The following is a 22359-nucleotide window of genomic DNA, read 5'->3' on the forward strand; positions in this document are numbered from 1 at the left end:
GCTACAGCAGTTACCAGTGGAGCAGCAATCCCAGTGGGAACAAGGCTGGCAAGCAGGAATGGACTGCAATTGCAACAGCAATTCCAACACCTTCCAATGGCAAAGCTGGAGTCAATCTATTTCATTCTAGTTATCCACTTGACCTTTCTGCTTTAGGTGTGTCAAGGGCCTATACCAGGTAATTTAACTAAAAAAGAACACGATCATGCAGTTTTTTAAGTTATTTAGGTTTGTTTTGGAATTATTTGGATTGGTGCTAAACACAGCAAAGTGGTTACGCTTGAACTGTAGTAACACTTCAGGCTCTATAATTGGATGTTTCCATTTCAGGAACAGCATTTTTGTAAATATCTACCATTTAGAAAATTAGCATCCACTCTGTCTGCATGATATATTACTAACATTATTTCTCACAGGGAAAACTCAATTCCAGTATCTTTGGTAACACTATTCTTTTGGTCAGCCTCTTTTTTTGGGGACAAATACAAATTAGGTATTTAATTCCTCACCATGCTGTAGCGTTTCCATCATCTTATGTAAGCAAATAATTTCACATCATAATCTGTAAAGTGTCTAATAGAATTTAAATGTTTTTATTGAGACACCGTCTAATTATAGACACAGGCAGTACTTCATGTATGAACTGTTACATTTCATTCTTCCCTTCCCATTTAGGAAATCAGATCTTTTCTGCAGTTTACTTGATGGCACATTGTACTAACTTTGTTCAAACTCTGGAAGTTTACATTTATTTTATCTATTTTTTTTTCTGTCTATAATCCTGAAATAAAACTAACTGGTTTTCATATGAATTATGTTCTTACTTCTTTGTTATTCTATTTACGTATTTCTATTGCAAAACTGAACCTGGTATAGCTGAAGGTACAAACACATGGATTGAATACCTACTTCACAGTGGTAAAAACTGTCCATTCTGAAGCAACCAGCAATCTATTCTTCAAAGACTATTTTGCAACATAATTAAGCCTTACTGTTGTCATAATTAAATTTTGCTGTTTATGAACTATTTTGGTTTTTGTTTCCTATTCATAGTAACACCTACGAAGATTTGGATGCAGACAGCTTATTTTTAGTCTGAATTCTACATAAATTCTCTTCAAGCCATGCCGTATTAATTGTTAAGCATACTTCCCAAGGCTTTAAATTTCTATATTGGAAACGTAATTCCTCCCTGCTTGGAAAATGATTGTAAAATTTCTCATTCTTACAGGTTTTTGAAAGTCCTCATGGGAAAAGGTAAAACAAGTAAAAAATCTGCATAATTAATTTAAGAATACTGGACAACACTTTCCTAGCGGACTTTTGTAACTATTCCTGCACATAGTAGTATCTTCTGAATTTTCACAGTTAGAAATAATAAGGAATATTAGCTCTGTGGATCAAATTATGTTTAAACCATTTCTGTAAATATTTGACAGAAATGGCATGGAATTTTGTGTTGCTCCATCATTTCTTTCTTCCTTAATATAAGCAATAATTTTATCCATAGCATTGCTTTTGCAGCGTAGAATATGATTAAGATGATTTGGTCTATTTCTGTGGGTTACATAAAGTATTGTATCACCTGGATAATGGGTCGTTTTACTCTCCCAGGCTCCATTTGCAACTCTTACAATGTTCTTTTGTTAATTCTGACTTTCACCACAGTGACTCTTCATCAAGAGCAAAAGAAAAAAGCTAGAGCAGACACCTCTGTTTTATTAGATTTTTAGGAATATTTCACTGAAAAAAACCCGCATCAATCATTTAACAAGATGTTACGTTTAGGGAATTAAGTCCCAGATAGTCTTCTAAAATTTGGGACAAAGTCAACATGTAAATTAAGGCATCACTTTAGAAAAGGCAACTTGGCTTCAGCCAGAGATTCTTTGCTGCCAAAGAGAATACAGCAAGTTGCAATTCTACCCATATGGAAATCTACTCTTGTAAATCTACAGTTCTACAACTTGAAGAAAGGGATTTGATTTAATGCACAGTGTGGTATGGCCGAAGCATTGTCTTCTATTAAACTTGGTTTTGCTTATGTATGAATGGTTTAAGTACATCCATATTTAGCAGCTATATTCTACATTCAAAAGGAAAATAGCCTCCACACCAACAGCTTTTCTCTCTTTGTGTAACAGAGTAGCTTGTATCTTCTACAGACTTTGTCAAAGCTCAGTTAGGTCACCAAAGAGGAGTAAGACATAGCTCCCTTCCTCTTCTCTTTTCAGGAGTCCACCAATAGTTCATCAGCTCTTGCAAGGGCTGTTCAGAGGTTCTTGCAAGGTCAGCCAGTCTGTCCCACCCATGTTCCTGCTCGCCAGGTTAGTATCCCTGACAAGCTATCTTCTCCAAGGCAAGGCAGGTTATCTCTAAACCCACATAAACGAAGGTTAACTGAGCGCAAGAGGACTTTCAGCTTCTTTTGCAGGTTTGCAGCTCACCTTCCCTCCAAACTGTTTCTCTTCACAGCAAATGTGTAACCTTCTCTTCGCCTAGAAGTCCTCAACCCCTTCTCCCCAAATGGTCATGGGAATTTGCCCCGTAATAAGACCTTATTAAATGATTCATTCCCACTGGAGAGCTTTTCAGTTTGGTTTGTTTTGATTAGCAGCCTGGTCACAAACTTCTGTCCAATTTTTGTTTACTTACATCCCCTTCCAGTTTCAGTCCTGGATATTGGTTTGGCTAGCCTGTGCCTTCACAGGACAAGAAAAGTATTTCTGTTTTCTCTCCTCTGAGAGATTTACGCATTGCAGAGTATATAAAATCGTATGAAATGCTGAAAGTTGATTAAATAGATCTTGCGTATTTGACAGACTGCCTTTGATTAGTTTTAACTAGACAAAGAGCTTTTCTACAACCTTTCTAAAAAAGATTAGTCAAAATCTTAACAGCATTATTGATCTCTCCAAAGAGAAGATATTTTCATTAGTTTTATTGGTCATTTATCTCTTCCATGACCAACAGAATGAGTTATTCTACATTGTTCTGGACTTCTTAATTGAAAGCAACCTTTTCATTTCCTGTCATTCAAGGAAGATGATTCTACTACCTTTCTCTTTGAACTGTTAAAATTAGTAGTAATTTAAATTAAAAACAAAGAAATGCAGATAACAGATTGTTATCCAATCTTGACTGTTTCCAAGGCTAAGAATGCACTTTGACCTCTTATATTCTGTAATGCTCTTTTACCTGCTTATACTTCCACAACACTATCAGGCTCTTTCCTTGAGTCTTTCTCTTACGGTAGCTCACACAAGGGAATGATCTGGAATAATGCTATTTTCTAACCTTACATAAATACTTATAAGCAATATACTAGTCCCATTCTCCATAAGAATCCAATAAAGAAGCTGGATTCTGCTCAGACTTACCAGGATTCTTCTACATAAATCTATTGTACCAACTGTCCCCTCTATTCTCAATGGATAAGTGAGACAGAACTCAGCTTGGCTATGCTGATCTACAAAGGATGACAGTTCTCTGAAGAGCCTAAAATACAAATGTTAATGAGATGAGGTCCCAGTTGCTCTGACCCTGGGACTAACACGAATTGCCTCTCTTAGAAGGGTAGAGCTGTAAAAAGTTTATGGTATTTCCCAGATCTGCTGACCTACACCAGTCTCAAAGATGCAGAAAAAAAATCCAGCCAGTAATTTGTTCAGGAATATGAGCCATGAATATAAATTATTTAAATGAAATGTGGTCTCAGTGTAATTTCACCATATATCCAATGGCTTTGTGTCGGAGAACGCTTTGGGATATTGCTTATCTATTATTACTTATTTTTCTCCTTTTCTATCTGACTTTCTTTCTAGCACTAGTCAGTCATCCACCAAATGAAATATTACAACATAGATATGGTAATATTTATTTATAGAAGAAGGGCTACATTAGTATTATTAGCAATATTTTCTAATTTTTCATAAAGGACACAAAGATCTGTGTCTGCAATTTAAAGGCTAAAAAAATGTATTTTTGCCTACTTCCTAAGTTCTAAATGATTGCATTAATCTTCCTTTTTTCTTCTCAGAAAGTCAGTTGCAGGTTTTATTCCCTCACTTTCTATAGCTTTGGGATTTCCATGTTTTCAGAACAGTCTTCATCTTATTTCTCTACTCTAAATGCTCTCGATTTAACAGTTCACCTAAATCAATCTTTCCTGGAATTACCTGTATTCAAAGAACTGACAGCAAGGCTTGCTGATGGAAAACCAACAATGTAGCAAGCATTTTAACAGTAGTATTGTTGCATGTGTGACAGTTTTTCTGATGCCTGACAGCAGAGTGATGCAAGGATCTTGATTATCTGCTGCATGTTGTCCTGAGATGCTGGCTAATGCTGTGAAAGTGTCCTGCCAGAAGCATTTCCCACACCCCAACCTTCTAGTTAAGCCTTAGATAGTTAATTCAGGTTGAAAGTAAAGAATCTGCATGTATACTGTACACTTGGATGCAATATACTGTATACAGTACGCAATCCAGACACATCTGTACTAATTCTCTAGACCCCCTTTTCACTCAGTGAGGAACCACAGACAAATCTAGGTGCACCATTTATCTTGTCCTAAACCACTCATTGAAAATAAAACAGATGGATCATGCCCTTAAAGGGTCTAATTCTCCCCCCTGACAAGGTGACTAATGCAGATGTCTGAAGTTTATACTATAGGCCTGTACAGTGAGATGAGCTCACTAGCGCCTTGATTTGGAGATCTGATTTCCCCACACAACCAGCATAGGCTTATACAGATGTATCAGGTAAGAACTTAGATCCTTCCAAATCTCTTTCACAACTCAGAGACGTCTCAATATGGCTGGAAAAGTCCAGGCCATCATGGATACAACACATTTAAATGGCACTGAGCTCCATCCAAACTGTGGTGCTGATTGCTCTTTATAGAGCAGCAATTTATTCCCAGTTCTTTGAAGCACCTTCTCTGCACTTCTTTTCTACTTCCTGCTGCCTTATCAGCCTTTTCCATCTATTCTCCAGGGCTTGTCCTGTATTCTTGCCTAAGCACCACTGCTGAGGCTGCACCTCTGATGCTGCTACCTAATAGTAATGCCTCCAAATAATAGAAAGAGGAAACCCAACTTCACCTCTTAACGAAAACATTTTCTTGAGAAAAGGGTTCAGTCTGTGATCCAATGGATGGCACTTCTAGATTCCTCAAACCACATTTTCATTGTGTGTGATTTTCAGAGAACATCTGCTCTGAGTGAGCTGTCAATATATGACATTAAGGTATACATTAGCTCTCTAGGTAATTTCAGTATTTTTCAAAGACAGCTGAGATTTCTCTCCAAGTATATGGACAATCTGACAGATCAACCATCATTATTAGCAATTGTAAATCTCTGTCTTGTACAGTTTGTCATCACACTTTTTCCAGTCTTGGCCTTGCAACTGAGACATAGCTACCTCAGTTGAAATTTTCTCTGTCTTGCTATTTTTTCCATATTTCTGAGAAGTTGAGAATCTCATGTTCTTGCTCAGCTGGGATAGCTTCATGCCTCAAACCATGTATCTCAGTTCCATTCTTGTTGTGTATAGCAAAATGGTAGCACTCAAATTTTCATAGCATGTGCTGAAGACTTCCGGGGCCTTAGAAAAATTTTCTAAATTTAACGTTGTTTCCTACTTGTATGGTTTTACTTCCTGCAATAAACTGCTCCAACTTTCCATGAGTAAGCCCTTTTAGAAAACATTTCCTTCCAACTTTGAGATATCTTAGTACTGCTGAAAATCATGACTATTATGAGAAAATTATTGACAGAGCTTTTATAGGAGTGATATCCCAGTCCCAGGCATTGTATTACAGGGAACACACTGTGCAGTGCCATATATATTTCATTTTCGTTCATACCATAATATTTTGGGATGAAACAGCTGACCACCAGCTCCTTGATGTATGTGACAATTGCCTCATGCTGTCATAACCATGTCCATGCTACAACTTTGTCTAGAAGCCACCCTGGGGGGTTGCCAACATTTCAGAGGTACAGTCTGAATCTCAGCAGCTGGTTTACAAATTGTAATTGATTTACTAGCTTTAAGTTTGAGTGTTTCTTGTATTGCAGGTTTTAGCCTTAGAGAAGTAATGGACAGTATAAGTACAATTTCATCCTGCTTTTATTTAGTTATTTTTCTGTTATTGTAATCTACTTTTTAATCTACTTCTATTATTATCTAGTTTTTCAATCCAGAAACAGGCAGGGTGAGGTTGCCAGCACATTCTGATGCAGTACACTTTTGTCTGTGCAGATTCTGTGCTGGACTGCCTCCGATATGAGCTGGATCCCAGCAAATACGTCAGTACCTCTTGTAGACCACACTGCTAGTGCGTTGTCACCATTATCCAGGAGCACTTGCCAGTATCCAATTTTGAGTCTTGAGAGTATTTCTACTTTTGCCTAGTCAGGCATAGATAATAAGATCTTTGTTTAAGCTGTTAGAGTCTGCTCTGTGAAAACACATGGCTTGTCTCGCTTCTCCAAGGCTATTATGACGCCATTCAACCAACAGGATCAAGTACTCTGCAAAATATCCGGACACACCTCCCCCCCCCCCCCAAAAAAAAAGGGAAGAAAATGAAATGCAGCCAAGTCCACTTATTTTATCCGATGGACATCTGAGATGAGCACAGGCTGATTCAGATGTTATAATATAGCATAGTTATAAAGCTGAAGAACATTTATCAAGCATTTCTGTCAAACACCACCCCTGACTAGGAGCCAAAGGAAGACTTAGATTTGAGATTCTTATGTCTGGCACATTCCAGTAAACACAAACAGCTGTCCACTGACACATTTTGAAAACTGAATGACAGATATGTTGTGACAAACTTTTCCACTGTATAAAGCAGTCTGAATATGGGGGGAAAAATGTTTTTTGGAAAGCAATCTCCAGACCACAGTATTTTGTTCATCTTCAGGGAACTACTCAAAGCTTAAAGAGAAATTCACATTATATTGCTTAAAAATATTAATTTTGTAGAGGATGTACTAAACTCCAAATGTATCAGCGTTTCAGAAAAAGCTTGTAATGTTTCCATTTTCTAAGTTAAAGCTAATCTTCTGTTCAAATGCTGAATATGATTGCTTGTTTCTCCATGCTAACTTGGAAAAGGAAAACCAATTTCTTTGCATGTCCAGCAAGTACACTTCTCCACTTGAAAAATGTATTTTTGCTGGGGAAGAACATTTCCAGACATCTGTAAAATATTTGGATTTGAAAAATCATTGCTTGGAAGTATTCTTAATTTCTTTTTGTGAAAAGAAGTGGTGAGCATGATCTTTGAGATACTTGGGACTCTGTTATTTGATACAAACCCAAGAATTCCTGGAAGTAACATGTACACACCACAATTTGCAGAAGACGTAATCTGATCACAAGAGCTGTGAGCTATGAAACAAGAGAGAGGATAAGCGCATCAGCATGAAAATAGGAGCCTGGAAAAGTTCTGAGATGTGAAAAGAAGATAGACCTTTTGGTACAGGACTTTAGAAGTGAAGCAAGAGCCCTACAAAGTAGGGACAAGAGAAATGGCGTTAGCACTGAGTGTTCAAATATTGCTACTATGGCACTGACCAGCAGGGTCTGCGTTGTTCAAGTCCATTAAAAGAATCTCTACAAAAGTCAAACCAGGTTTTTTATGAGCTAAGCATAGTCTCTGGTATATTTAGGAACACTAGAAAAGTTCCAGGGAAATTAACAGAAAATGTTGAAACTGTTGGTAAATGGATTAACCTCTACTAAACTCCATGTTTGACTGCAACATATAGCATCCTATCCAAAGGCAGCCTGTCCTGCTTCTCTCCTCCTCACAGCAGCCATCGCTAATCCTTGTATTGGTTGCCTCTAAAATCCAAACTGTAGCAACTCCACTGACCAGGCAACAAGTTCAGATAAGACAACAATGTAAAGATGTTAAAAACTGAATAGATACACAAACATTTCAGTAAAGAGCAGTCATTGTTAATTTATTAGATAGTCTAACTGCTATTAAAATACATAATTTATAAAACCAGCACTTGAAAATCTGGATAACTTACTCAACTTTGTAAAAGACAGACTACTTTAAAAGAAAAGTCAATCTTTTAAAAGATTCTGGAAATACTTCATCACAAAGCCTGTAAATAGTGTCAGTGACACCCAATCCTCCCCTCTTTCCCTGACAATTTTCACCACCTGCTTTTAGCTAAAGTATAAGCCAAGATTTGAAAACTGTAAATCACACGGAAAACTCTACGTACCATGTAAGTTGCATCTCATAGCTACCAGACGTTCCAGCTAGGAAATCAAATCCTTACTCCCATCCACACTTAGGATAAGAGGTACCTTACCAGATTTCTCTCTAGGCAGCTATTCCTGATTAGATCATCTCTCCATTCAGCACTCTGTCATGGTGTACATCAGAGCTGCAAAATACATAGCCTGTTCCTCACCAGCAGCCAGATAAGTAAATTCTGTGTCCTGCTGGTAGAATAAAGTCACTAAAGTTATTAAAAGACCTTTAGTTTACCTGGGAACTAGATGTGGGGGCAGTGTGAGCCAGCCAGCCAGGTCCTAAGGCACACCTCCCCACCATGCACCCACTCTGCTACCAACTTTATGCCCATTAGTTGTGTTTCCCCTTTCCCAGTACAGGGGAAATGACTGACCACAGTCACTTCCAGTGATGGCAAGTAGCTGACTATATCCTCAATACCTGATGGGCCCCTGAGTGGGTTTTTGCAGCTGGAGTGGGTGGGCAGAAAGGGGCTGGGGAAGGGGCAGGGGCAGAGAGGGAGAGCCCATAGGCACAGCCTGGCAGCAACTGCTGCATGGGAGAAGAAGAGTGCAGTTCAGTGCAGGTAAATTGGGAGCCTTAAGGTCTGGCAGCTCATTAGAGATGAGGCCATTTGAGGCAGACAGGACTATTTTTGTCATTCACCTCTGCAACAGCGAGCAGTGATGATCTCATGCTCCAGAGACAGACTCAAGAACAGTGTTTAAAACAACCTTCTTGAAATTATAGGCCACAGATGCTACCCATGCCCAAATCCAAAGACAGGCATTAAAGTCTTCCTTTAATGGCAAAGGATACAGAAGCCGTTACATTTTTATGGTTGTTCATGCATGTCTCAGGACTCCAGTAAGAACTATAGCATCACTGAGACTTCAGAAGGAGAGTCTGAATGGAAAGCAAAATAGTCAGAATCCATGTGAATGTCAGTTCTGCAAAATTCACAATCTTAATCAAAGTGAAAGGTTTATATATTATCTGTATATGAATAATTTTTATACAGTTACATATATGATATATATTACATACCTATATAATGCATACATACTCTCTCCATGTATATATTTATATACACATAAACAGCTGGCCATTCTTTACTGCATCTGTCAGATTTTAAGAAAATCAAAACAGTCTCAAAATACTAACAGTCACGCTTGGATTGCTCAGAATCTGACTGTGGCAAATCTACAGAATCTATATGTAGTGCACAGGTTATGTGGGCCTTATAAGTATTGCCTGGACTGAAGAAATGGTCGATTATCTGTCAGTGCCATGATGATGCATAAATACAAACTAATCAGAACTAACTTCATAGCTACAGTTAAGAACAACTTTTTAAACAAAGTATGATCATTTATCTAGCAGCATCAAGGGATTAAAAAGAGCTTTTTACACTTTTTAAATAGGTATATCCACCATAAACTACTATTATACTTACTTTTAGGATGTGTCTTTGAAATCTCAAACAGCCATGAGTCTAACATGACTGCAAATTTTTGTAGCCTGCAGTTCATCTCAAAGGTCTTAAACCTAGGTTTAAGCAACCCCTGTTGAACTGCATCTCAAATAATCTGGCCCCTAGATGTGAGGTTATCATTGTAGAATTGTTCTCCCTTTAACTGCAAGAAGTAGTTGTGAAAACTTTATCTAAAGTATTAATAAATATTTTCAAGCAGGAAAACTACTTTGGTAGTTAGGAATAACTACTTTTGTATTGTTTCAGTGTCACGTGCCTGCTTTCTGCAAAGAGCATGCAAGACAGAAGAGCAACAGCAAAATAAACTCATTGCTAGGATTTCTCTCCTAGTTCACACAGAACAAGTCTCTCCTACTTCTCCCTGCACACTGCAGAAGGGTTGAACTAGATGACCTTTAAAGGTTCCTTCCACCCCAAACTATTCTATGATTCTATAACAAGGTATTTTTGTTGCTGACCCAGAACTGATAATGAATGAGATACTGTTCACACAGATAGGCATTTAAGTCACAATCTAGCCAAACATGTAATTTAAGCATAGGTACCAGTTAAGCAAAGAAAAAGTCTTTCCATCCTAACCATCTGCAGAGACTATTGATACCCACCACTACTGCTTGTACATGATATTAAGAGCCAATTCTGCTGCAGAGTTCAGGTATGCACTTCTACCATTAACAGGAGCTCCCAGGCTTTGTTCAAAATGCCGCTTCTACCTGCCCCTGACAGAGAGGAGATCAACCCTGTGGGTTAGGCTAGCCCACTGGTGACCGAGCTAGAAAGTGCAATGCTGCAATTCAACAGCCTGAAATTGCAGCCAAGTTGTGACACATGGCTCTATTCCAGACGTCTGCTCCGAGGAGTATGCACCTGCAAAACCCATGTCGATCGGCGCACTGTGAAAGTACAGGGCAGAACCTATTGTGAGGATGTGTGCCTCTTAATCTTACAATTCATATCCTCTGAAATTTCATTTCCTTGCCGAACAGTTCTTCTCCATTACCTCCTACAAGCACACACCAGCCCTGCACTCACAGTACAGAAACAGACACGCACACACTTACCACATCTGTGTATCCCATCTAACAAACCCTGGCCCATACACACACACATCATACCCACAAACCACATCGAAGAAAACTCGCCACAACGCATCACCCCACTTACCATACAGATAAATGTATGTCCCTACACTCCATATCCACGCATCACACGCAACCAGCCCCACCTCAATAAAAACACGGCGTCCATCGCCCACGACAAGCTGTGCCCAAACAGCCCGTCTGCGTGTCCCGCAGTGCTGCTACACGCGCTGCCTGTACCCTGCCATCACCCCGACGTGTCCCGGCTGTTCCCGGGGCTGGGGCTCTGTGCGCGCGTGTGTGTCAGCGCCTCAGAGCGCGCCTACACGACCGCGCGCCGCTGCGGGCGCAGCGGGCAGGACGGCACCCGCTGCCTGCAGGTGCGCGAGCGGGCAGCCCGCGGGGGCAGGGGGGCACGCGGCGCCCACGCCGCTGCGCGTGCGTGGTGTGTGCGCGCACAGGCACGCCTCGCAGCGCGTGGGCGGCAGACGGTACGCGGGGGCGCACACACGTGCCCGTGCCGGCCCGTCCCGTGCCAGTTTCCACCCCGGGCTGCCGCGCGCGTAGCGCGGGGGTCAGCTCCTCCGCGTGTGGCGCGTGTCTCCGCCTGCGCGCGCGCGCCTGGCTCCCCACGCAACGCCGCGCGGCCGCGCCATGCGCGGGTATGTCTCCCTGCCTCGCCCCCCCGCCCCGTGCCTGCGGGTCCCCGTGGGCGCAACTCTGACTCCCGGCCGCCCGCGTGGCCGCCCGCCGCTCCTCGCACGGCGCTGCGTGGGTGCGGTGTGACAGTCCCTGTGCCCGCCCGCCCGCCGGTGCGAGCGCGCGGGGCGGCGGGCTGCAGCCCACCGGGGACGGGACGGGGCTGCCCCGGTACCTGCCGAAGTGTCCCAGGGAGTCGAAGAGCCGCTCGGAGCTGGGGGCCATGGCGGGGCGGCGGCAAGCCGGGAGTCTCGGTGCCGTTGTCCCGGTGGTGCGGAGAAGAGGCACCGTCCCGTCCCGTCCCGTCCCGTCCCGTTCCCCGTCCGGCCCCCGGTGGGGGGCGGCGCCCCGCCCGCCGGCCGGCCGCAAGGACGGCGCGCGCGGCCCCTCAGCGGGCGGGCTGGGGGCGGGGCGCCCGCATAACGGTCACCGCCCCAACGGTCACCGCCCCGCCGCCAACCGCCCCCCGCGTGGCCACGGCGACGGGGATGGGCCCGGCGGAGCCGCCAAGGCCGGGGCCCTGCCTGCCGTGGGGCAGCGGGACCACCGCCCGCCGGGCAGGGGCGGCTGGGCGGGCTGGGCCTGCGGGCAGCGGGCAGGCGGGGCGCGGGGCAGAGGGATTCTCGTTCCGTCTGACCGCCTTCGGGCTTTCCTTCCCGGGCGAGCGGCTTCGCCTCTCCCACAGACCGAGTGGGAGCGGGGTCTCTGCCTATCCCGTCGGGCAGCGTCTCTTTTTTTTTTTTCCTCCATTAAAATTAAATTAAAGGAGGCAATTATGTGCTTCAGTCCTCCTGTGACAATCATTAATAATCTGGTGTTCCAGGCTCTAGTGTATTTCATATGGACGATTTCAATTAAAGGAGGGTATAAACATTTTTTTCCCAGGACGTTATCTGAATGTTAATAAGAGTAATTTTTAGTAGCTTCATAATCTTCTCTGTTAAGTGGATATATTACATGTTTTGGGTTTTTTTTCCCCAAGTTTTAGCACGCCATGTAAAATAGTATTATCATTTAATAAAGGTAAAATATGTAATGTGTCCCATATCTGCATGACTGTCATTAGTATTCCAATGTGTAATGAAGCCTCAATTACATTTGGACTTATTTTTCTGTCTTATCCAGAGTAGGCCAAGATAACCAATTTGAGATTGCTTGAGGATTAGCAAAGCCAGTTAGGACAGGAGACCTTTGTAAATAACGTAGCAGTGGGTTTTGTCAGAACAGATATGCTCGAGCAGCCCAGTCGCTCTGGGCTCTGACAATTAGGCAAGATATAGAAAAAAACTGTTGCAGGGGCAGCTCTTAAGGCTTTTCCTCCCCAGAGCACATGATTTCCCGGGTAGATCCAAATTCAAAGTTGTTCCTGCTCCAAGTGAGGAGATGGGCCAGATGCCCTCCAAAGTCTCCTTCCAACCTAAATTATTTTATGAATCTGTGATGAAAGACACATTTCCAGCAGATTGCATGAGCTCTTTCTGGGCTGCTCTGTTGAAAAACACGGGAAAAAAACCCAGAAAATCCAAGTTAATTCAATCTTATTATATGCATACTTCATTTTTTAGGAAACACAGAAAAAGCTGAGTGGTAAACCCCTGTTAAACCACTGGAAGTCAACCGTCCCTTTCCAAAACCTGACCCAAATACTTCTGCTACCACACGGGCTGTCAGGATGCATCGATTCGCAGGGAAATGTGCCTTTAAGAGGCTCTGGCACCAAGCAAGCGCCACAACTGTTCCTCTGCGCAGAGCAGATGTTGGGGCTTCGGGGTGACAATCTGTTCCAGTGTAGACCTGGAAAAAGCAGATGTTTGTCAGGCTCCTTGGCTCTGAGTGACTTCTGACCAGACCAGCAAAATGAGCAAATATCACATTACACAACTAGGAATCTGAATAATAAGCTCAGCAGAGGATTGCTCCTCACAGCTAGTGTGTTGTTATGGCCCTCACCTCACCCAACAGTTTTGAAGGCATTACTACATTTGACAAAGCTCCCCATATGTCTCTGTGCATCTGCAAAGGACATTTTTAACACCAAGTCTAGGGTTTGTTGCAGTTACTTTCTTAAGGATACGTAAATTAGTAAGTCTTAAGGACAGATTTGTTTGCTTTTGGTAAGAATTTTTTAATTGCTTGGGTTTTACCTTATAAATATCAGCATTAAATTTAATCGTCCTGGGTTTTTTTCTGGAGAATGTTTTCCAGGTTTGAAATGGTATGTGCTTGAATGCAGCACTGGTAACTTCAACAAAGCGCTTCTTTCTCCAAAGAGCCACCCTAGTTAAATAGTTATTTGCAAAAACAAACACCAACGAATAGTAAACATCCTGGATAAATATTGCATTGCTGCTCATGTGCCTGTTTTTAGTGTCTTGCCTCCTACAACAAGTAAATTCATTAATTTTCAACAGCATTATGGTATAGGGAAGATCTATTTTTGATGTAAAAGTCAAGCAGGAAATAAATAGATAAATACCTTTCAGCACCATTTTCTAAACCTAAAAAGATCCATAAATAGTTTTGTCTTTGTGGAATCTCACAGGTGTTCTTGCACACATTTCTCTCTATGCTTGTCTCTTTGATAATATCATGACTTTACTGCCCATATCAGAGTAAAGAAAGGAAATTTGCACTCACTCCTATTAAAGTTAATAACAACCCCCCACATGTCTGCATTGCCAAAGGTTATTAATGTAACGTCTGCAATGTCTGCTCCCTTAAACGTGTGGTGGTCACAGATTTGCCTTGTTTCTTTCAAGTCTGAGAAGATGTACAACATGCTTTAAGCCTGCCTTCCTCTTATCCTGTTACACCAATGCTACATGAAATAATAACTCTGCTTTTAGTCACCATTATTCCTCACTGAGTTGTTTTTCACCAGAGTCACCTAGAAATAGTCATAGTACTGTTCACATACAGTACACATCTCTCTTTCCAAAGGATTGTGCTGCATGATAAACTCTTGTGCTACGGAAAATACAGGGAACATCTAAAGAAGAAATAAAAAATGCCTATAATTAAAATGTGTCAGGATGAGAACATCCACATCCGAACTCTACTTACTTCAGAATTTTAGGGATTTTATTAGCAGAAGAAACTGAAAGGAGGTTGTGATTCCTTTCCTATAACGTCTTTGGAAACCACTGGGATGGGAAGATTGAGGGAGCTCACAACAGACAACACTCTCCAGGGTATTCTAGAAGTTTTAAATGTTGGTCTTTTAATCCTGCAAGGGTAATATACAACGGCACATCACAAAAAACTTCAGTTACAGGTTTAACCTCATTTCTGGCACTCACAAGCAAGCTGTTGTTCCACAGAGACATTCAATATTGCACAGTCCTTGAGGAAGAAGTGATCTTAACAACTCATAATGGGAGAAGAAATGACTTACAAAATAACCTCCTTTAGTTTACCATTCCCACTAGGAAAAATCTGGCATCTACTGGTAAGGGCTGTTCCTGGTCTCCCCTTTTTTAAGTCAAATTATGGTGTCACCACAATACGAGAGGTGTATGAGGAACATGCCTGTGATGTGGTTCTAATACATTCATACACGCATGCTGAGCTTAAATTACAGCTGAACGCTGAACACCAAAGTGGTGTGGACCACAGATAACTGGTAGTGTTGCAAACACCCTTCCACAGACACAGGTAATAACTTCTTAAATGCAGCCGACTTCTGGCCCATCTGTTTCCCCACTACTTTTGATAAGGCTTGTAACCGACAGATGAAGAGCAATATTACAGGACGTGCAGGAACTGCAGCTGTGTCAAGCAAGAAACACAGATGATCTAACTCCTGTCACCAGCACTCCACATGCAGGTATTGTCCATCCCTGAGAGGTCTCTAATGTCTGTTTTTATCACACTAGTGAAAAAAACCTCACTGAAAGCAACCACAACATAGCTTGAATATAACCTTCTCTCACCTCCTGTTTTGAAGTTACCAATTCCTGTTCCGTTCCAGGGAAAACCTGCAGGACGATTGCAAGTGCATTTATCAATGAAAACACAGTAGAAACCTAAAATGGGTCTTACTTGCATAAATGTGTGTCAGCCATTGAATTGCTGGTGGTGAAAAAAGCTTGTGGGAAACTCGTCTTTGCAAAAAGTGGGGAAGTGATGCAGATGTTACTTTCGTCTGCTGGAAAGTAAAATAAGGCATTATATGAGTTTTACTTCAGCGGTTTTGAGGTTTTGCAATTGGATTGAAATAGCTTGTGCATCATTATACATTTAACAGACTTAAAAACATGGTCAGCAGTGTAGCAAGTAGGTTGCTGAAGCAGATCAGCACGTGCACCCAGCTGTGCAAAAACTTTTGGGCTTCTCCTGAACTGCAAGGAAGGAACCCTGCAATGCCGTGTTTGTTCATGACAGTCCAAGCATTTTCTCATCAACCTTAAAGGATCAGAGCCATAGCAAGGTTGATGGAACAGTGGTTAGTTGGCAGCTGCTAGGAGACAAATATGCTCAATATATCTTCTTTTCCTCTGTACTGCTACTCAGACTGCAGGCCAGGCAGGCACGAGGCAGTTGTAGCAGCCCAAAGTAATTCGCTATGGCTCTGGCTATATTTTTTCTTCCACTGTCTCCTGGATGGGCCTCTGGAATAATCAAAAGAGACTCCTACAGAGAACTCACTCAGGATTTATATTCAGCACAATAAAGGCCCAGACAGAGTTTTGGAAGCCTAGGGAGTATCTCCTAGTTGTACTGTGAACATCTACAGTGATACATCTAACCATGATACTTCAGTGTGGGCTACTTCAGTTTCACGTTTTCAAGAGCTCTTCCTCCACAGTATCCCTTTGGAGTTATTCCAGCTGTACAGATGATGAATGCATATGAACAGAGTACTTAATCATGGAAACTGTCTATACTTGTCCAATATGAATAAACAGCCTTTTTGAATCATGAAAAAATAATTCAGAAATTCAGAAAAGTAAGCTGAATATGCAGGGAAACAATGAGAGCTTTGCAGGTCATTACTTCATCTAAAGTCTTTGGGATAACAGAAGCCCATTGGTCTCTAAGGAATATGGCAATGAGAATTTGTCTGAATATTGTTTCAGTTTTGGACTACATCTACAGGGTGTACACATAGGCCTGGCCTCCTAGGGAAAGCAGAAGGCAAACTCTGTGATATCTTTACAATAGAAGTCTTCAGGAATGCCAAGTCAGAGAAACCAGATAGACATCTTAAAAATACCTTTTAGCAAAAGTTTAAACTAAAGAGAAATTCCATAGAGAGAGCTCTAATTAAACGTAACATGGTACATTCAAAATCCTGTCTTTAATTTTGTTTCAATTATTATTCTTTTAGTGTGTTTCCTCCCTTCCTGTAAGATCAGTGAACACATATCAGCCAGGACACAGCATCAGAAAACATGCCAGGGGACACAGGGCTCAGTGGTAAAGTCTGGGCAATGTTCTCTCAAACTCTGTCTACTCCAAGGTTTTCAGCACAACTTCCTCACCATTAACGTGACCAGGAGAGGGACAGTGCAGTCTTATGGACTCCTAAACCAGCAGCATGTATGATTGCAACAGCAGGGTCAGCAGGGTTGCAGAATTGTTCTTTGTCAGTCTGTATTTCATTGCAGAACAAACAAGGCATCTTTAGACTATGCATAATTTAGAATATCCTGCACTAGTTATACAGTTATAGTTATATCCTGTACTAGTTATATAGTTATATCCTGCCCTAGTTATATAGTTATAGTTGTATCCTGTACTAGTTATGATTTGCTGGTTTGTACTTTTATGGTGTTCTATATACAGGAGGACAGAAATAACAGGTATTGGGAAGAAAAAGCATTGAAGATGGGGAAGGGAGCTCACAGTTTAACTTTGTAATCTTGTTAGAAGTAAAATTAAGAAGTTACTAGAATTTATTCTGCATTAGGACCTGAATAAGGAAAAAATACAATTACCAAGTGGCCCTATACACTAGCAGAGACAGAGATAATATAAGTCAAAAGATGTAAGTTGAAGCCAGATTTACTGAAATGAGAAACAAGGTCCATGTCCATAGCAAAGTGTAGATAATTGTTGGAACCATCAACCAAAGGAACTGATGGATTTTCCACCCCTTGCAATTTTCTAAACATCATCAAATTAGATGTTTTTCTCTTTTATAGACAGGTAGATATTCTCTTATGTAGACATATTCTCATATATAGAGATATTTATCGAATGAGTTAGATAATAAAACAAGTTTAAAGTCTATATCCTTCCCTATGCAAGTGATCAGGCATGCAGATAGTGCCTTCCAGCTTATAAATATATTCAAGGAGAAAATTTATATTAATTTTTTGTTGCACTTGATTAGTTAAACCACGCTGGCAACTGAACTCCTTTCACTGCTGCCATGTATGGAGCTCTCTCTGAAAACTGGAGTTTCTTTGGGACCTCACAGGCAAGCACTGTGGCTTCTCAACAGTGCAGAAAAAACAGCAGCATATCACGTTAGCTTAAGCTATTTAGCATGAATAACCAAGGACGCAGTCAAGAGAGATCTGACAGATTTAGATGAAGTGACTGAAGATGATACCAATACCAGCTGTCTGCTCCGTGGCCCTCTGCTAGATGCCTCAGCAAATATATGGTCTGTGAAACAGGCTGGCTGAGGTAGAGGTTTCATGTTACTTGGCCCTGTCTGTGTTGGCAGAAAGGTGGGTTGGACCTGAGTGCCAGTAGTGTCTTAGACCACTGCATTTTGGACTCCCAGATCCTGTCTGTTGGTGGTCTCAGCAATGAGGAAGTGGCAGCACAGATTTCAGAGCAGGAAGGATGCCAAGCACAGCACCTCAGGGATCTGGAATACATACTGTGTGTACTGTATACTGCAAAATAGCACCCTGGCTAATAAAGCAGACAAGCAGAAATTACATTCCATAGGTCAGTAGGAGCTACCTATTTCCTAATGTAAGATGACTTTAACATAGGGTGAAGAGCAATGAAGACTAACTGAAATTTTTGAGAAAAAAATACTTCCTTCTTTTAAGAAATGTACTAAAAATAAGAGACATATTTTGTGTGTGTTTGGCAAAAATCAGACGGAGACTATACACGGATATCCAGCCGGGTAATGTCAGATACTCTCATCAAAAAGTCTTATTTGAAGGCAAAGATTTTAGGCAACTTTGCCAACAGATTCAAAAACTATTGCTACACAAAATTATAGAATCATTCCTATTCTGCATACCAGTTAGGGATACAAACTGCCACAGGTGAGTTTGCATCCACTGGACTGATTACATTTAGGCTATGAAGAGCCAAAGAAAAAAGAGGCTTGTTTAGCTGAATTTCCAGAGACACATGCAAGCATCCCTCACTCAGAAAGTCCAATCTCAGGCTGATGTTGGCTACGCAAACACTTTAAAGTTTTAAAGATTACTGCAAAGCTGAGCCAGGTGAAATCCACAAATGGCTAGAAAGCATATCCAAACTCTAATTCTAAAACCTTGTCCAAGCACAACCCCATAGAAAACCTTGCACCAAGTCCTGTTGCCACATCCATAATTTCTTAAGAGGTATGGAGCAGCCACTCTCATCAAGCAATACTCCAGGTGGGTTTTTCCACACAGAAGTAGTGCAAGGGAAGCAGGAGTATGCCAAAGCCAAGTAGCACAGACAGCAAACACTACAGCAAGGACCTTCCAGAAGTCCTACCAAGCAACGGTCTTGTCTCTCCTTGCAGGCACACCACCACTCCTAAACAACAGAGGCAAGAAAAATTACACATTTGGGCAATATTCACTGGCAATGTTGGGTATCATGCACTTAACTGTAACTCTTCAGTTTCTTGTACAGGGTAAGTCTGTGTAGAGAGTCCCACAACAGATGGCATTTCACTCTCTATAGCACACACCCTGCACCGAAAAACCTATGCATTTCCAGTGTCTCCCTGAACTTAGGTGAGCTATAAACAACCACCACTAGTTTAACATGATGCCAGCTGAAGCTGTCCCTCCTTTTCACTTCTGGAATTGGTATGTGTGATTCTTCAAGATTTGTAGAGTCCTGTTGTTCTTTGGACAAATGTTGCTGTGAAAGTACAACATGAACTTTGGTGACATACTAGCAAAGCCAATATTCTTACAGCATTTCTGCTGCTTTGCTTTCCCTTTGATACACTTGGGTCTTAAATCTTGCAGTGGAAATGACCTGGATTATTTTTTGCAGTTGCTTTTCTCCCAGTTGACCCAGTTTGTCTTTTACTGGATGTGTCGATGCTGCTATATGGTAAAAGACCACAGTGAGGCAGGTATGCTCAGTGAGTACTTGCCAAGCCTTTGGGATTAACAGTTTATTTAGTATTCCTCCTACACCCTGTCACGCTGGCCTATGTGAAATTTCAAGCAGAAAGCAGTGATTACTCAGAATGCTGCTCCTGTTACTTTTGAATTTGCTTGGCTGACTCAAGAGGGACTGAACTAAGTCTGCACATGCTCAAGGACTTCCAGTCCTCTCAAGACAGTTATTTTAAGGTACTAAATATTGTTCCTGTTCAGAACAAGTAACACAACACACAGCTGAATTTTTCGAAGGACATCATTAAAACACATAAGGCTTAACATAAGCACTTGATTGCAAAACCAAACCAAACCACTTAGTATTTTGACAACTGTAATGTCAGCAACTCAGGAAACTAAAGGAGTGATTCTGTGCACTTACTATACATCTGATGCTTCTCTGAGATTCCCCAACATATGAACACCAATCATCCCAGAACAGTTACTCCTGACATAAACTTGGGCAAAGGAAAATATCAGGTCCTCCCATCCTCTGTCATTGCTTCAGTTCAGATGGAGAAAATGAGCAGGAGTGTTATGAAATGAAAGAAGTAAAATAATGAGGCACTAGATTTTCTTCCTTTTATTTGAGAAACTATGATTGATTTCAAGCACAGATGAAAATGACAGAGAGGACAAAAAGAGCCAATTTGTGGCTTTGGATGTGTTACCAAAATGCTTGTTCCGACAAACTGTGTCCCTTCCCTGGCGAAGTGCCTTCTTCTTCCCTTCCCTTTTGTGTGTCCACATAATTTCCTGATTATGCAAATGCACAGCAAAACCAGTTCATCTGAAAATTAAAATCAAGACAAAGCACAAGACCGGCACATGAGGTTTTTGTGTCATCTGTCTGTCATTCCACAAGGGAGAGTTTGCTAGTCTGAGTTGAGGAGGCCAATGTTTGAGTATGAGGGTGAGCAAAATCTTGAACAGTGGAAGCAGATGAAGTTCCAGATTTCTCCTGCGCCCTTTTCCAGTCCAACATATTCTTGCTGTACAGCTAAAATTTCTGTGAGATTCCCCATGTTATACCAGGTTTTTTTATTCTAAAATTCTTCATTAAGCTATAAACCATACCAGATTTTTTAGAAAGAATTAGGCTACTCGCGAATCATTGGGAAAGATGGCAACTAACTGGCTAATGGAAAGCTTCCACATGGCAGCACCACTTTCAAAGACATGCTTCTCCTTCCCAATATGCTTTTGAACACTTCCTTGTCTCTTCCTTCACACAGAGCTGCACTGAGCCAAGGTGCTTGATCAGAGACTTTGTGATTAATTTGGAATGAACAAAATAAAAAGTCTTCCTACTCCTATGCCAATCCACGAGGTGCTTCTGTCTTGTGCATGCATAGTTTTTGTCCTCCCAATCCCAAAATAAATGTACTAGAACTAGAGGGAAAATGAAAGCCAAGAGGGAGGAGAAAGTAATTTCCATGCAATGGGAAACTACATAAACTAATACTTGGATGGATCCCCAGCTATGAGATATGATATGACAGAGGCCCATAAAATCAGGAATAGCACAGAGAAGATGGACAGGCAACAATTATTCACAGTTTTTCATCACACAAGAATAGGGACATGGAGTAAAACCTGCAAACACATTTATGGAAATATTTATTCATATAATTAAACTGCAATTTTAAAATAAGAATACATTCCTATAATGAAACACTGCTGCAGCTGAACATATAGATGAGTTCAAATGAAATTAAATATATTATCAAAAACACTGACTTCCGGGGCTTATTTATCCATTTTCTTGATATCAAGAACAAACCAATCATTTCAGCTCTGAGTTCTGCTCTTCAGAGGAATCCTCTACTATTTGCCATGTACAAGGTAAATAACAGCAATAACAAATGGTGGCCTGATCACTCTCCCCCAGGCACAACTGCCCAAGCCTACAGGCACCAGACCATACCTGCCCACGCCGAGGTTAGAGAAGGCTCCCCAGGCACAGGTCTGGCCTCCCCTGGCACAAGGCCTGCTATGACAGCAGCCGGGGGATGTGGGGAAGTTAGGAAGTTGACAACGGGGGGCAGATGCTGGTAGTACCCCTGTGCCTGAAGCCTGTCTGCTCCCCAGCAGGGACCTTCATGCACTGTAAGAAGGAGGCATATCTGGGGACACACTTCACTCTGCACCCTGGTGTGAGGCAGAATCTCCAGGCTTGGGCAGGACAGTCTCTGTAAGCCTGCCTGAGGGTTTCCATTTCAGCAGCTAGTGGCACACGAGAAAGAGAGCAGACTATGTGAGAAAGAAACAGACACATGAGCTGCTAACTGGTGTGAAACAGGATCTATTCTGGACTCTCAGTCTTCAACACTGCTTCTAAAATGCATAGATCTGATATTTTAATACTTATTGAAAAACAGAAACTCCAAAATAATTACATACCTAGTGGCTGCTTGCCTCATTTTGGGACTCAATGGCCATACACACCAATCTCCACTTTGCCCCATTTTCAAGAAAGTATCCAGGAGTCTAACACCCCCTCCC

At 41.6% G+C, this 22359-nt stretch overlaps 1 protein-coding gene across 3 annotated transcripts in view; it reads right to left on the minus strand.

Moving 5' to 3' along the window:
- Positions 1 to 11846, minus strand: part of SLC22A16 (solute carrier family 22 member 16) — a 38229-nt gene extending 26383 nt beyond the window's left edge. For 2 of the 3 annotated variants that reach the window (XR_012628117.1, XM_074862289.1), the window contains exon 1: positions 11727 to 11846. Coding sequence is in view for 2 of the 3 variants with exons in the window: in XM_074862289.1 (XP_074718390.1) it covers positions 11727 to 11776 (50 nt within the window). In the remaining variant the exon portion in view is untranslated. Of the gene's footprint in view, positions 1 to 10998; positions 11082 to 11726 lie in introns of those variants that run through there. The other variant, XM_074862290.1, reaches the window with a different exon arrangement.
- Between the last annotated feature and the right edge of the window lie 10513 nt (positions 11847 to 22359).

The sequence above is a fragment of the Strix uralensis genome, chromosome 3 (genome assembly GCF_047716275.1).
Source record: "Strix uralensis isolate ZFMK-TIS-50842 chromosome 3, bStrUra1, whole genome shotgun sequence".
Lineage (NCBI taxonomy): Eukaryota > Metazoa > Chordata > Aves > Strigiformes > Strigidae > Strix > Strix uralensis.